Here is a 14691-nt window from a genome sequence, read left to right on the forward strand (position 1 = left end):
TTTACTTTTCTGCACATGCTCTCAAAGGTCAAAGATCTTTTTAAGACAGCAATGCATGTTTAGTTATTGCAATTAAATAAATTAATTTATTTTACTGCATAATTGTGACCCCTCCCTGAGGAAGGGTAAGAAACTTTTCATTATATGGAGGATATAAAAGGAGAGGGCAGTGTTATACCTAGGTGAGGGGGTGGTGGGGGAGGTGGAGGGGGATGGAAACGGGTAGGAGGGACTCAAGGCTGGAAAGGGTGGGGAAGAGTTGATTATTTTAAAGTGAGAGTGAGATGTTTAGTTGTAGTTGTGCTTATTGTGTTGTGTAATCAAGCCAGTCTGGTGACCAGTGTGAAGCTTAGGTATAATGGTGGTGGCTGTGGACAGAGGGAAGGAGTGGTAATACCTAAAACAGGTGTTTGGGATCAGCGTGTCTAAAGTTAAGCCCAGTACGAGTTTTATCCGACATCCCAAGGTGTGCCAGTGCATCCTAGACTAATGTATGTGCAAAGACTGCAACTGTAAACCCAGGCGCCGCCTCGGGCCCGAAGATGCAGCCAGGCCAGCAGAAAGAGCGAGGGCCAAGGAGCCCCAGGCTATCTTCCCACGGCCAAGCAGCCCTCCAGACGCCCCGAGATCCCCAGCCAAGAGGCAGCCACCACCCCCCACATACACATAAGAGAAAGCCCCAAGGAGCCGAGGACCGAGCACGCCCTGCCACCGACCCCAACCCCAAGGCCCCCCGCCAACATCCACACACTGCCGCACTCAACCCTCCAAGGGGAGGGCCCAGAGAGCCCCCTGCCCGAGACCGCAGCAGAGAAGCCAAGGCCCACACCCAGCAGACGGCCAAACCCACCGGCGGGCCCAGAGCCAGCAGGGATCAGACCCCAGATCAGAAGGACCAGGAATAGAAGCAACACCGAGAGCAGCCCAGGGACAACGACCACATCCCCAGCTTCCTAGGGCACCGAGGGAACGCTGCAAGTCGCCCCCCAGAGCGCCTCAGATCACCTTTTCTTCATGCTGCCTGTGTGATGAGCCTTAGTTATTGCCAAAGTCAGACCCCCCACCCCCAAGGGCCCAGCCAGACCGCCACACCTGCTTGCGGTGCACGCAGCTCTGAGGCAGCAGAGCCGCCGTGCCTGGCCTTGCAGGGCACCGCCCAAGCAGGGGGCCACTCCACGCTGCACTCACAGGCATGCGAGGGCGCGGCCCGCGCCACCCGACCCAGAAGACCCCCGCGAGAACTGGCCCAGCCAGCCGGCCAGGCCCGCTGACTCCCCCAAGGGCAAGCCCCCAGGCGAAGCCTCCAACCCCAGCCCATGAACCGGCCACAGCCCAGCAGGACCGCACAGCCCCAGCTGGCACAAGAACTGCAGCCCAGGCCCCGCCCCCCACCGGACAGCGCAAGCCATGGGGCAATGCTCCCCGCCCCGCCAGGCCGACACCGCCCGTAGAGACCCCGTGAAGAGAGCCCCCAGCAACAACAGCTGGGAGTGAGTGAAGTGAAATGTCCATGTAGGAGGCTAGTTTGGCGGGCCACCGGAGAGGGTAGATGGTGCAGACGGGCCCAGGGATGCCCCGAGCAGCACAGCCGGAGACCTACCCCAAGGCACTCCCCGAACCATGCAGACCCCCACTGCAAGAGAAAGGCCCGAGAGTGCACCAGAGCCAGCACAGGCCCTCACTGCACCACGATACAACACCCTCCACAGGTAGGTGGCCCCAGCCACCCCGACGAGAGAGGATGCCACCAACTGCCCAAGCAGGGCCACCCCACCAGGCACAAACTGATGAGCAGGCAAACCTATGCACCCCCAGCCAGGCAGGTTGCTGTGGGTTCCTCCGCCGGCTCATCTCGGCGCTTGGCTTGGTTCCCTGGGGCGCGCCTTTGATGGAGATGTCGCTGGTGCGGTGGGTCAGGGTTGGTCGCGGGATGCGCTGGGTGCTCGACTCCTTGGCGCTTTCACGGATGTGTATGTGGGGAGCGGTGGCTGATTCTCGGTCTGGGATCTCGGGGACATCTGGGGGGCTGCTCGGCCATGGGAAGGTGGCCTGGGGTTCCTTGGCCCCACTCTTTCTGCTGGCCTGGCTGCATCTGCGGGCCTGGGGCGGTGCCTGGGTTTGCAGTAGTGGTTTTTGCACATACACTGGCACGCCTTGCGATGTGGGATAAAACTCATACTGGGCTTAACTTTATACATGTTGATCCCAAATACCTGCTTTAGGTATTACCACTCACTCCTTTCCCCCTGTCCACAGCCACCACCATTATAGCTAAGCTTCACACTTGTCACCAGATTGGCTTGATTACACAACATAATAAGCACAATATGTTCTACTACAACTTTATATCTCACTCTCACTTTAAAATAATCAATTCTTACCCACCCTTTCTATTTTCTGCCTTGAGTCTCTCCTCCCTGCTCCCTTCCCCCACCCCTCACCTAGTTGTAACACTGCTCTCCCTTTTTATATCCTCCCTATGATAAAATGTTTCTTACCCTTACTTAAGGAGGGCTGGCGATGGTCACAATTATGCAATAAAATAAATTATTTCATTGCAATAACAAAACATGACACTTTGACAGCATGTGCAGACAAGTGGAAAAAAAAACTAATACCAGGTAGTTTTATTTAAAAATGAATTCAAAGTCATATGTAGTAAGTCTGATATTTGAAACTTTGACAAGCTTTTATTTTGAAACTACACATCAGAATGTTTTGAAACTTATAGGGTCACACTATGAGGTTGTGTACTACAAACCTGAAGTGGAATTAGACTGTAATAACAGGGTGTTTAAAAAACAAAAATTAATTCAAAATCATATGTAGTAAGTCTCATTTTTGAAATTTTGGTGGGCTTTTATTTTGAAACTACACATCAGAATGTTTTGAAACTTATAGGGTCACACCATGAGGTTGTGTACTACAATCCTGAAGTAGAATTACACTGTAATAACTGGGCGTTTTCTTTAAAAATGATTTCAAAGTCATAAGCAATAAGTCATATTTGAAACTTTGGTGGGCTGTTATTTTGAAACTACATATCAGAATGTTTTGAAACTTATAGGGTCACACCACAAGGTTGTGTACTACAATCCTGAAGTAGAATTAGACTGTAACAACTGGGCGTTTTCTTTAAATGTAATGTAATCCAAAATCACATTTACTTGGTCTCATATTTAAATCTTGTGTGGCATTATATTTTGAAAATTGTTAGACGAATCTGAGTTACTTGCTCAGATTTTTTAATGTCAGTCTGAAGTGAAATTAGTCTGTAGAATCACATAGTTTTTTTTTTAATGAAGTGAAATATTAGCAAAATGTCACATTTTAGAGGGCAATAATTTTGAAATCCACATCTGACTTGCCTGGAATTTTCTGACTGTAACTCTGAGGTGGAGTACTATCAGTCTGAACTGAAGTTAGTTTGTCAAAACAGGGACTTTCATCTTAATGTGGATCTGAACTTGTGGGAACTATGATAATATTTGACTATGAAGTGGGCTTTTATTTCGAAATTCCACATCAGAAACTCCAGCTACTGTGTTTATTTTTATGTTGGACCAATTATACACACAGATGAAATGTCATTACCTCAATCTTCTAAGGCTTCAATGTGATCAGAATTACAATGGTAATAATATTTCTGTAAATAATCAATAAATGAATTCCTTATATGCTCAATTAATTACTTAACTAATCATTTAATAAATTCATCAGTCAATTAACAGACTGACTGATTGATTGAATCCGTGTGAAATTGCAGACTGCCTTCATAAGTCTCTGCTTTTATTTTGACTGCATTACCGTAAAACCGTCAAACAGGCACCGGAAATTGGCTGGCGGCTAGAATAACCAAGGATTTCGGAGTGGAGGCTGGCTTGACCGCAGTGCCCAAAGACTGTAGCCGTGGCGCGAGCCCAGTCCCGCTTCGCACCTGAGCCCAACCGACCCAGCCTTTGAGCCAATCCTTATCCCGAAGTTACAAATCTGACTTGCCGACTTCTCTTACTAAAGATTCCACGTTTAACTGAACTATTGCGGCGAGTCGTGCACCATTAACCCAACATAAAACTACCATATTGTGCTCTTTTGGCTGTAAACAGAGGCTAAACTCGTTTCAGCTGTCCACAGCAAAGGCGCCGGGTCAGGAAATACCCGTATTTTGTGACGCCACGTGGGAACTATGTATATCCGAGTCTGTGGTCACGTGACTGCCCTAAAGTGATAGTTCTCAAGGCATTCTCTAGGTCACATGACCTGGCCAAAGACGGTCCGTCTCTCCAAACTGACATGGTCAGTATTTCAAGAGAGGGCTCGGAGCATTGATACTGTCAAGTGCTGTCTGTTGGCCTGAGGAATCATTTAAAATAACTCAAATGGGTCAACTCTTTAGGTCAAAAAGTCTGTGATGTGCCTTTAACCACATTTACAATTTTGTTTTCTTAAATTATTTTTGTTTTAGATTTAGGTTAAAACTCAAATCAGTTACAGATGTGAATAAATCAAAAAGTGAAAGTTTGAAAACAAAGAAATAGTTTGAAGGAGACGACCAATGAAAGTGTGAGTATTTTAGAAGTGAGTGAGTAACTGAGTAAGTGAGTATTGAGTGAGTATCTATGTACCCTAATGAGCCAGTTTTCCTTCTTTGTGTTTGCAGAAAGTCAAACCTTGTCAATGCCCCCAGCTTCCTTCTCACGTTGCTGATGGCGGCTGTAGATCATGGCGAGCAGCAGCAGAGCGGTCAAGGCCAGCAGGGAGATTCCCACAGCGATGGCAGTCTGAGTGGCCGTTCCCAGAGCGCTGAAGGCCATGCTACCCAGAGCGTACAGAGGCTCCTGGCTCACGTCCGGACCTCCGGCTGGGCTGGGGCTCTTGAGGCGGGGCCAGCTTGGAGGGTACGGGGACATCTGTGACCATGAAGCCCAGATGGAGGAGGAGGAGTTGATGGCCAGCTGGAAAGTGACTCTGGCTACGCCTCCAGCATTCAATGCTTCGCACTCATAAAATCCAGCATGAGCTACAGTTACATTACTGAGGAAGAGCATGCCGCTGCCAGTGTCGGGGTCAAAGCGCTCGCCATCGGAGTGCCGTGACGGAGGTGCCTCCTCTGGGATCTCCTCCGCTGCTCCTGCTCCAGCACCCAGCTCCTGCACCAGGCCTCTGGGAGACAGCACCACCTTACCCTGGGAGGCTTTCTTCCATGTTACCTGCAAACAACATCTGTATTCAGAGTGTCCAAGTGTGCACAACTTTCATCAATGAAACAGCATTGCATCAATCATTTTCAAGTGTTTTTGGGAACAATACAGGTGGGACTGGGGGAAACATTCATCATTTTAAAGACTTTTTTACCTGGACTGGTGTGCACCAGCCATTAATCCTACGTCAGTGCCTCACCATGAAAATTCCCAAACACACTAAGTTCAGTTGAAATGTTTTTTCCTTGATTGATGAACTAATTCTGCATCAAACCTGCAGTGTTTACACTAAGAACGTTTTTCCTAAAACTGTTGTACTAAAGGTGTAATGTAAAAAGTAGATATTAAGAAAAAAAAATATATATATATGTATATATACTGTTTATATAGTACATATATATAAATATATATATTAGGGCTGGGACTTCATCGTGTTAATTGCAATTAATTAATTACAAAAAAGACACGGCCCAAAAAATTTAACAAAGATGATTCCTTTTTTTTCACTCCAAACACCAAGGAACCTTTCTCCTTACACGAGTTACCAGTATACCCATAATACTGATGGCAGTCTACAACACAAGAAATGGGAGAACCCAAGGAGAAGTTGTTGCTGTGCTTCGTGGGCATTAATTTTAGTTAAAAAAAAAAAAAAACAGCAGATAGAAAACAAAAGCCCAGTTGTGTGCAAGAAAGAGTTTGCCGATCACTGCCTCGCCAGCCTTGGAGCTCTTTTACCTTGTCCACCTGCAGCCCACAAACATCCCCCTGGTGAAGAGGCAAATTGTAACAACTAGGCAGATCAGGAGGTGATCCCCTGAAGCGGAGGATGCACTCAAGAGACTGTTTTGTCACTACAGACAGGAGTAAATTGGTGGGGTCGCATGGTGAGGACCTTGAGGGGGCGGTGGGGTGCTTGACTGACTAATTTAACTTTTGTATGGACCAGGTGGTGCCTGTGAAGTGCTCTGACAACAATAAATAGTGGATTACCTCTGAGGTGAAGAGCGAGCGAGGGCCCTCCAATTCGCCCACCAGGAGAAGGTGGGGGTTGAGGATGCAGTTCTATCTTCTTCACACCCTGCCCTCACATACCTGGATATGGGGGGGGGAATTGTGAGGATGCTATTCATCGACTTTTCCAGTGCTTTTAATACAATCCATTCCAGCCTTCTCCAGGAGAAACTCACCATCATGGCTGTGAACCCTCACTACGTGCGCTGGGTATCAGATTATTTGACCAACAGGCCACGGTTTGAGCGGGGGGCTGTAGGTCCTCAACATTGACCTGCAAGCACCTCAGGGCACTGTGCTCTCGCCCCTGCTCTTCACCCTCTACACTGCTGACTTTCGTTACAACTTCGATACATGCCACATTCAGAAGTTCTCAGATGACACTGCAATTGTGGCATGTGTCAGGGGCGGTGAAGAGGAGTACATTCAGAAGTTCTCAGATGACACAAGTCATCCACAAGTCCTGGTGAAGGACTTGTGGAGTCAGCAGAACAAGCTCTTGCTGAACTCAACTAAAACCAAGGAGGTGATGCTGGAATTCTGCCGGGCGTCACCCTCCCTGCCGCCCATCAACATTGAGGGATCGGAGGTAGAAGTGGTTTTCACCTATAAGTACCTGGGGCTGCAGTTGGATAACAAGCTGAGCTGGGCAGCGAACATGGAAGCTGTTCACAGGAAGGAGCAGAGTAGGATGTACTTTCTTAGACGGCTGGCCTCGTTCAGGGTCTGTTCTAAGTTACTGTACATGTTTTATCAGTCCATTGTGTCCAGTGTCCTTTTTTTCTGTTGTGTAAAGCAGTGTAAAGCAAAGGGACACTCAGAAGCTGAACCGGCTCATTAAAAAGGCGGGTGCGGTGGTTGGACTGGGCCTGGATTCAATTGAGAAGGTGGTGGAGCAGAGGACGCTCTCCAAGATCAGGGTGATCCTGTCCAATCAGAGCCACCCCCTTAACTCAGTCTTCTCCTGCCAGAGAAGCACCGTGAGCTCTCTCTGGCATGCTCCATGGACAGACTGAACAACTCATTTGTCCCTCGTGCCATCAGGCTTTATAACAGAGCCACTTCAGAGAGGAGGAGAGAGGGAAATGTCTTGAAAATTGTCTTGCAGTGCCTTAACTTTTCTTGGACTGATGTATTTATTGCTTTTTTTTAATGTGTTTTTAACTTCCTAAATTCTGTAAATCCTGCTTTGTTTGTGTGAATGTGAGCAACAGGTAAAGTATTTATTTATCTATCAATATATCTGATATTAACTGTGAAAATCGGTCAAATGCTGAAGGAGGTGAAACGCACAGAAATCTGTGAATAATAATAAAGTAACAGGATAACAATTTCAACTAGGCCTGTTATTTTTCCACTGAAAGTAAATTACAAAGTACTCTATTACAAAAATTAAAATTCGAATAATCACAATACCGAGCCTGAACTAAATAAAACCATAAAACTTATTATAGCAGTCGGTTTTGACCCATGTCTTAAATCAGCTTTAAAATACACTAAAAACATTGTCTTTTATCTCCTAGTTACCATGTTAGGCATCCTTATCCATGAAAATATGATGGTATGAATGTTTTTGGTGTGGACCTGTAGGGAACCAAACCACATCAAGCGTAAAGACCCTCTTCCTAGCAGGAATTAACCAAGGAGCCTGTTTCTTTATCACGAACTGTTTACACAATAACTGCCCCCGCAACTTTGAGATGCATAGCTAACCCCCCTATGTGGCCTTTGAACCCAATACCGTAGCCGAAAAGACTGACCCAACTCTTTGAAATATTCAGTACGAACTCTTTTTACGACCCCCCACGGGGGAAGAACATCCCTCTTCTCCCTCCTTTACAAACAGATACTTTTGGGATGCTGTAAGATCAAAGAACTGTCCCAATGACCCTTTGACCCCCTGTGGTGAGATGTCACAGAAGGACACTTTTCAGGCCCATTCTCTGAGGTGTGTCCCAGTGAAGAAGGGAGAACAAAGAAATTGTATTATGTTTGAAAAGTTACAAATGAAAACATTATTGGAATGATTTCTACAGAAATTGAAATTGCAAATGTTGTCTGTCCTCTTTTCAGATAATTTAATACCCACAGAATGCTATTTTAAATGTTTCATCATTTAAAAAGTGCTTAAAATTACCAGAAAACATCACAAAAGTTAGTTTGAGGTATCTACTGCAACCATATAGTTAAGAAGAGGCATAACATGATTTTTGACATTTATGTTTATGAGTAATTACAAGTAAAATTCATTAACCGGTTCCTAAAGTGATCCTAGGCTATTTTCCAGTCGTGTTTGGTATCAAACTCTTTCATTATAGATGATATATTAAGATATGATGTTGAAAAGATGTTTTGAAATATGTGGAATTAATTATTAGGCATTCTTTTATGTTTAGGAACTCCCTCTGTTGTCTATGTCATTCCACTACACACCCACACTTGAGACACACCCACAAGCTGAAAGCAGATACGTTGACCAATCACCGATATAATCTCAGAATGATCAACCAAGACACCTCCTCCAAAAGGCGTCTCCAAATTCTTTTTAAAAAAAGACGCGCTGCCCGAAACTTTAGTTTTGGGACGCTGGCGTTTCATACTCAACGCGTTTCCCTTCCCCGCCTTTTCACTTATTTCATTTTATTTTTAGTTGAAACAGTTAGATTTTTGGAATGAACAGCTGCTTGGTTCGGACGAATCCAGCATCTAGTGACGTGCGTAACAGCCGAAAGAAGCCCGGCCTGCGACCCATTGGGGTAAGCCACGAGCCATTCTCTAAGCCAGCTGCGAAGGCCAGAACCGCCTGGATCGGCTGAAGGGGCTATTCTCTGTTGAAACGCAACAGAACCCAACGGTGGCACGTCCTGCTGCAATGCTTCAAACAGCATCTCCAGGTCCAACCCTGACATCATCTTCAAGGTACCTGAATGAACTTTCATCAGCAACTTCATCCACAATAGATCACATCCATACTTCCATAACTAAAAACGTACACACACAACATGTTCCACACAGTTCATCTCATTCATGTTTGTTCGTCTCCCCTGTCTGTCTTCCTCTCTTTGTTATGAGCTCTCTTTATGATTTTATTCTTTGATTTAATGATCTTATTATTCGAATATGTATCCTGCATTTTTATTCAATATTTAGTAGACTAGCATGCTCCTAGAATAGTGATTTCACTTTACTACATATAATCCTCACTTTTATTAGCCTAGAAATGCATTTTATCATGATTTAATTATTCCATTTCAATTGATATTTTGACTGTGTTAATTGTTGACTTTTGAATAAAAGGTTAAACATAATCTTTGATTCGTCTGATTCATTAAAGCTGTGATTATGGTGTAGATGTTGCTGTTAGAATTCACTTTACCCTGGTTTCACATTGATGAGTCTAGTCTAAAAAGTTAGACATATTTCTCCTGTTAAAAGGAGTGGCACCCCGCAAAATTTGAAGTAATATTAATAATCATAATTAATATTCTTATTTATATAACCCATTAATAATAACTCATCCTCCTACAGACCTCAGAGCTTTTTTCTCTGTCAGTTTACCTGTCGATTTCAGTGTTTTTTTTAAATGGTAAAATGATCCTCAAGAGAACTGACAGGTACACTTGATATGAAATATATTTTAATGATTGTTAGCTAATAATGTGTAAGCCATACAACTGTAAAATGGTTACACAGGTCTGTGTATAATTAAATTGTAAATGACAGTTTTTTATATATTACCGAGATAGACTGGCACCCTGTCCAGTGTACCCCTGCCTAACGCCCATTGAGACCTGGAGATGGGCATCAGCAGACCCCCCCCACGACCCTGAAAAAAGGAGCAAGCGGGTAAGAAAATGGATGGATTCATATATAATACATAAATTCCATGGCAATTACAAAATAATTTATCTGACCTCAATGGAAGTTTAAATATGATTGCAGCAGCAACCGATTTTTAAAAATTACAATTATAATCACGCCATAATTGTCATTAATTATCAACTAGTACAGTGCCCATCGGAAGTATGTATTCATATAGTGGGGGCTGAATTAGAGTTGTCACTCTGTAGTGTTATAAAGGGTTCAAAGTAAAATAGCGTGTGCGATTTCCCAGGTTTAATTCTATGGGAGATGCGCATGATAAATGTGTTTGTTGTTTTGTTTTACAAATTTTTTATATATTTTTTTGTTTGGTGTATTTTTCTGTAATGTATGTTTTTTGGAGTCATTATGTGTATTTTTGTATCTTTCTGTTGTGTTTTTGTGCATTTTCTGTATAATTATTGCTTTTTGTTGCCATTGTAGTGTGATTCTGGAGTCATTTTGTGTACTTTTTGTATAAATATTGTTTAGTTTTTTGTTTTATTTCACTCATTTAGTATATTCTTAATATAAATACCTTATGTGTGTGTGTCTTGCTATCTGTCGTTCTGTTCTGTTCCATGTGGGACTCTCTCCATCTCCTTTGTGGTTTGTTTCTCTCTCAGACATACGCACGCACATCAGCCGCACGCATGCACATACAGACGGATCGTTGAAATGCGTGTGTAGAAAAAAAAAAAAAAATGGACCTGCAGGAACTACAGTATTTGAAACTTCCGGGAACTCCTCCGTTGTCGCGACTCTTTCTCTAAATGGTACGTTCAGCATGTACATCCATCCAAGGATTTAGTTATAAAGCACCTGGTGAAAATATCAGCGTTTATAATGTCGTATCCGCGGAGAAATTAGCTTTTTTTGCGGTTTGTTTTCAACACAGTCGCGGCCATTGCCCGCAATAACCTCCAGGTCCCGTCATAACTTCCGAGTCCCGTCTGTCTGGTCCAAACATCGAACAGTCAAACAAACATGAAAATAAACGTTTTGAAATGTAATCACCAAATAAGGAACAGTCAAAAAGTATGTTAACTCAAAATAGTCCATAGGAGCTCAAAACTTGTGAAAGAGCCTTAAACTATCTTCCTCTCACTCGTTTGCCTGCGCGCAGGTCTGGTGCTACTCCAGGTCATCAGCGAGCGATTGGCTCTGGCCACACACGTAACTCGAGCTTAGATAAATTACACAATTACAAATATTATTGACCCCAACCCTTGTATAAACCATTGTGTATGCATGAATCGAAGCAGCTTTACCTTTGAGTAGAACTGAGAAAAAAACTTCACTAAATGTGAATTAAAGATTAAACCTGGAACAGTCTCACTATAACATTGGGGGATTTTTACATGATATACAATACCCTGTAAAGAATATTTGTCATCAAAATATATCAAGTATGACAATACATGACAAGTGTTATAAACCCTATAAAAAGTAAAGTACTATATTTTGATGAGCAGTACTTTTTATTGGGTGTATTATATCAGGTAAAGATCCCTCAGCTTTATTGATGTAGTTACTAAATTAATTATGGCTTAGCTGCAGCATCATCTTTGATGTTTGCCTTCCATCACTATCAGTGAAGTACTTACTAGTTTAATTTGGAAAAAGGCTGTAGTGAAAATCACTTGTACCTGTAGCAAAAAGCAGGAGGTGCGGTAATACATTTGTAGGGATCCAAACCACCTCTAATCATTTTAAATAACACAAACTGCATTTTTTCTCTAAAACCAGCTGATCTAACTTTTCCCAAATCCTGGAGACAAAGGCATCCCTTAAAACTACCAGCTAACAACTGAGGTCTGCTTCTGCAGAAGCTGTGCGCATGCATGTGAGTGAGACGAAGCACAAAGGGGAGGGGAGAGGGGGGGTAAAGGCGGAGCCGTCGGGGAGGCTACATTCAAAATCATGCTAGCTTTTGAAAATCGCCTACCCTACCTTTAAACAAAACTAAATGGACACAAGGATGCATCAGTTATTTCACCACTAGGGGTCAGAATATTTGACAGTATCAGAAGTTATCATTAAACTACAATGTTTAAGACTCTACGATCCCTGGCATTGATGGTCTTGTCCACAACAACATAACTTGTCCCATGGATCTTCTGTCGCTCTGATTGTTCAAATATAACATTCTAATAACGTTGCTCTAACGGACTTTTATTTTGTAAACCAGAAGTTCCCACTGAAACAGATGTACTTGAGGTAGCTTGCTGACTGTGAATGTGTATCTACGAGGCACGGACAAAAGGCTGGAACAAAAAGAACTAAAAGAACAACACGGACTGAGTTATTCTTAGTTAGCCAGGCACAACAGTTCGAACACTGAGCAGGGGAAGATGATTAAAGCTGATCATGTTCTCACAGAGCACCGCTGCGCTACACGAAAAACGGACAGAGCTTCACAGGCAAGAAATGTGCGTCGGACACTGCGTCACTGACTGCATCATTGCGTCACATACTACTATTCGGCCTTGTTTTTAACTTGCTCCACCGAAGGCAGAATGTTGCAAAAATTACAGAATATTTGGTGCATCCCTTTGTTTAATTGACTTCAATTCAATATCTCTGCACACTCCAGAGAAAGCTTCCCCCACCCCTGCTGTAAAGTTATGAGCGACCTGTGATTCAGCTGCAGCGCACACTGGAAAAAGACCAGCCAAAATCAGCTGTGAACTCAACCTGCCACATCGGACCCATTCTGTGGTTCCCGCAGCAGCACTCTCAGAATGAACTTCAGCCAACCCAAAGAGATGAGCAAAAGCCCTCTCTCTCCATTAGGACATGAAGTACTGGACAGTAAATTCTAATCTGAATGTAAAGTAACTGCAGTCACATAACGTTACATGCTTAAATGCAAACACAAACAATCTCATTCTCACACTGATCGCACAGTAGAAGCTAACACCTGCATGCACACATACATCTCTCATCTTACTCTGTTGATTTAATTTATTTTATTTTCATTCTTTTATTAAGCTCTTTTTTCTTATTTTATGTACTCAAGTGTTAGTGAGCATGTAGTGATGTTTCTATAAATATCAGTGATGTTGATAGGTTTTAAATGTAGTGAGTCCCCGGGATCCACGGGTGGTGATTTGAGTGGGTCTCTGGGAAAATCAATGGGTCCCCAATAAAAAAAATTATTTCTTTCTATTTCTTAAATTGTAGTGTTAAACTCTTTTAATGGTGGTATGATATGGCTATAATTAGCAGATATATTCATGTATGTTGAAATTGTATCTGAAATGAAACAAATACAATTCAAATGAAAACAAAATTGTGTCTGTTGTACAAAAATAAATTATCAATAGAAGTGCTGATTTTAAACACAAACAAAATATTCTCATCACCATGACAAAATCAAAAAATAAATTGTCACCAAAATAAGACCAAAAGAAGATCAACTTAATCAAATGAAGTCAATCACTATGAAACCTATAGCACAAAAATGTAACTTAACACAGTGCAAAATCTGTTGGGAAAAATAAAGTAATGCAGATATGTTTGTGGTGTATTATAAGCAGCTAGTTAACTGGCTGATTGTTGTTGTAACGGCTAAACTAGCATGTACAGTACTCAAGGAGATCATGTCTGCGCTGATTTAAGGTGAAAACGGGTACGCTGACGGCTAGGTTTCTTTTGCTAGTTACAGTGATTTTAAACATAAGTTGATGTTCACAATGTATCGTACCTAGCAACATCACTGCTTACTAATAAGAAGTTTGTATCTTTGACTTAGGGCCCTACAAAATCTTCTTTTATTTTTTCCCAAATTCCATTTTATTTTTCGCCAAGTTTCGTGTTTTCCACTTTATTTTTTGAAATTACGTTTTTTTTTTTTTTTTTAGAAATATTTATCATTTTTTAAAGAAAATTTTAGTTTTTAACTCCTGTGAGGAAACAAATTAAATACTAATGAATAAAAAACTCATACTTAAACAAAAATGTATGTCAAAAATAAAGTAAGATACAATTAAAAGGTAGATATAAATTGTAGTGACATGGATTATTCTGACTTCTCCTTTTTAATTATTTATATGTCATAAAGATGTATGAGAACAGCATTAATGCCACCCAATTTCCTCTCAGGGATCAATGGTTTAATGAATCTGATCAGGTTTAATGATTAGGTTTTGATCAACTTAGTTTAAATTAACCTAATTTAAATGATCATATCTTCTTTAGCTCTGATGAGATGTTGTTCAAATGTAACATTCTAATAACGTTGCTCCAACTGACTTTTTTTTTGTAAACCAGAAGTTCCCACTGAAACGTTTGTACTTGAGGTAGCTAGCTGACTGTGAATGTCTACCTATGAGGCACTGACAAAAGGCTGGAATAAAAAGAACTAAAAGACAACACGGACTGAGTTATTCTTAGTTAACCAGACACAACAGTTCGAACACTGAGCAGGGGAAGATGATTAAAGCTGATCACGCTACACGAAAAACGAACCAAGCTTTCAGGAGGCAGGGCGGTGCACTTAATAAGCGGTCCCAGGAAACATTTTGAAATGAAATCTGCGTTAACTGGCTAGTTGGCTAAACTAGCATGTACTCAATGGGATTATGTTTGCGCTGAGTTAATGCGTAAAGGG

At 42.5% G+C, this 14691-nt stretch overlaps 1 protein-coding gene across 7 annotated transcripts in view; it reads right to left on the reverse strand.

Moving 5' to 3' along the window:
- Positions 1-14691, reverse strand: part of LOC114461760 (leucine-rich repeat-containing protein 24-like) — a 69759-nt gene that overhangs the window by 1682 nt on the left and 53386 nt on the right. For all 7 annotated transcript variants that reach the window (XM_028444098.1, XM_028444102.1, XM_028444100.1 and 4 more), the window contains one exon: positions 4671-5210. In XM_028444098.1, coding sequence (XP_028299899.1) covers positions 4671-5210 — 540 coding nt within the window. The remainder of the gene's footprint in view (positions 1-4670; positions 5211-14691) is intronic.

This window comes from Gouania willdenowi, chromosome 4 (assembly GCF_900634775.1).
Source record: "Gouania willdenowi chromosome 4, fGouWil2.1, whole genome shotgun sequence".
NCBI classification, from domain to species: domain Eukaryota; kingdom Metazoa; phylum Chordata; class Actinopteri; order Blenniiformes; family Gobiesocidae; genus Gouania; species Gouania willdenowi.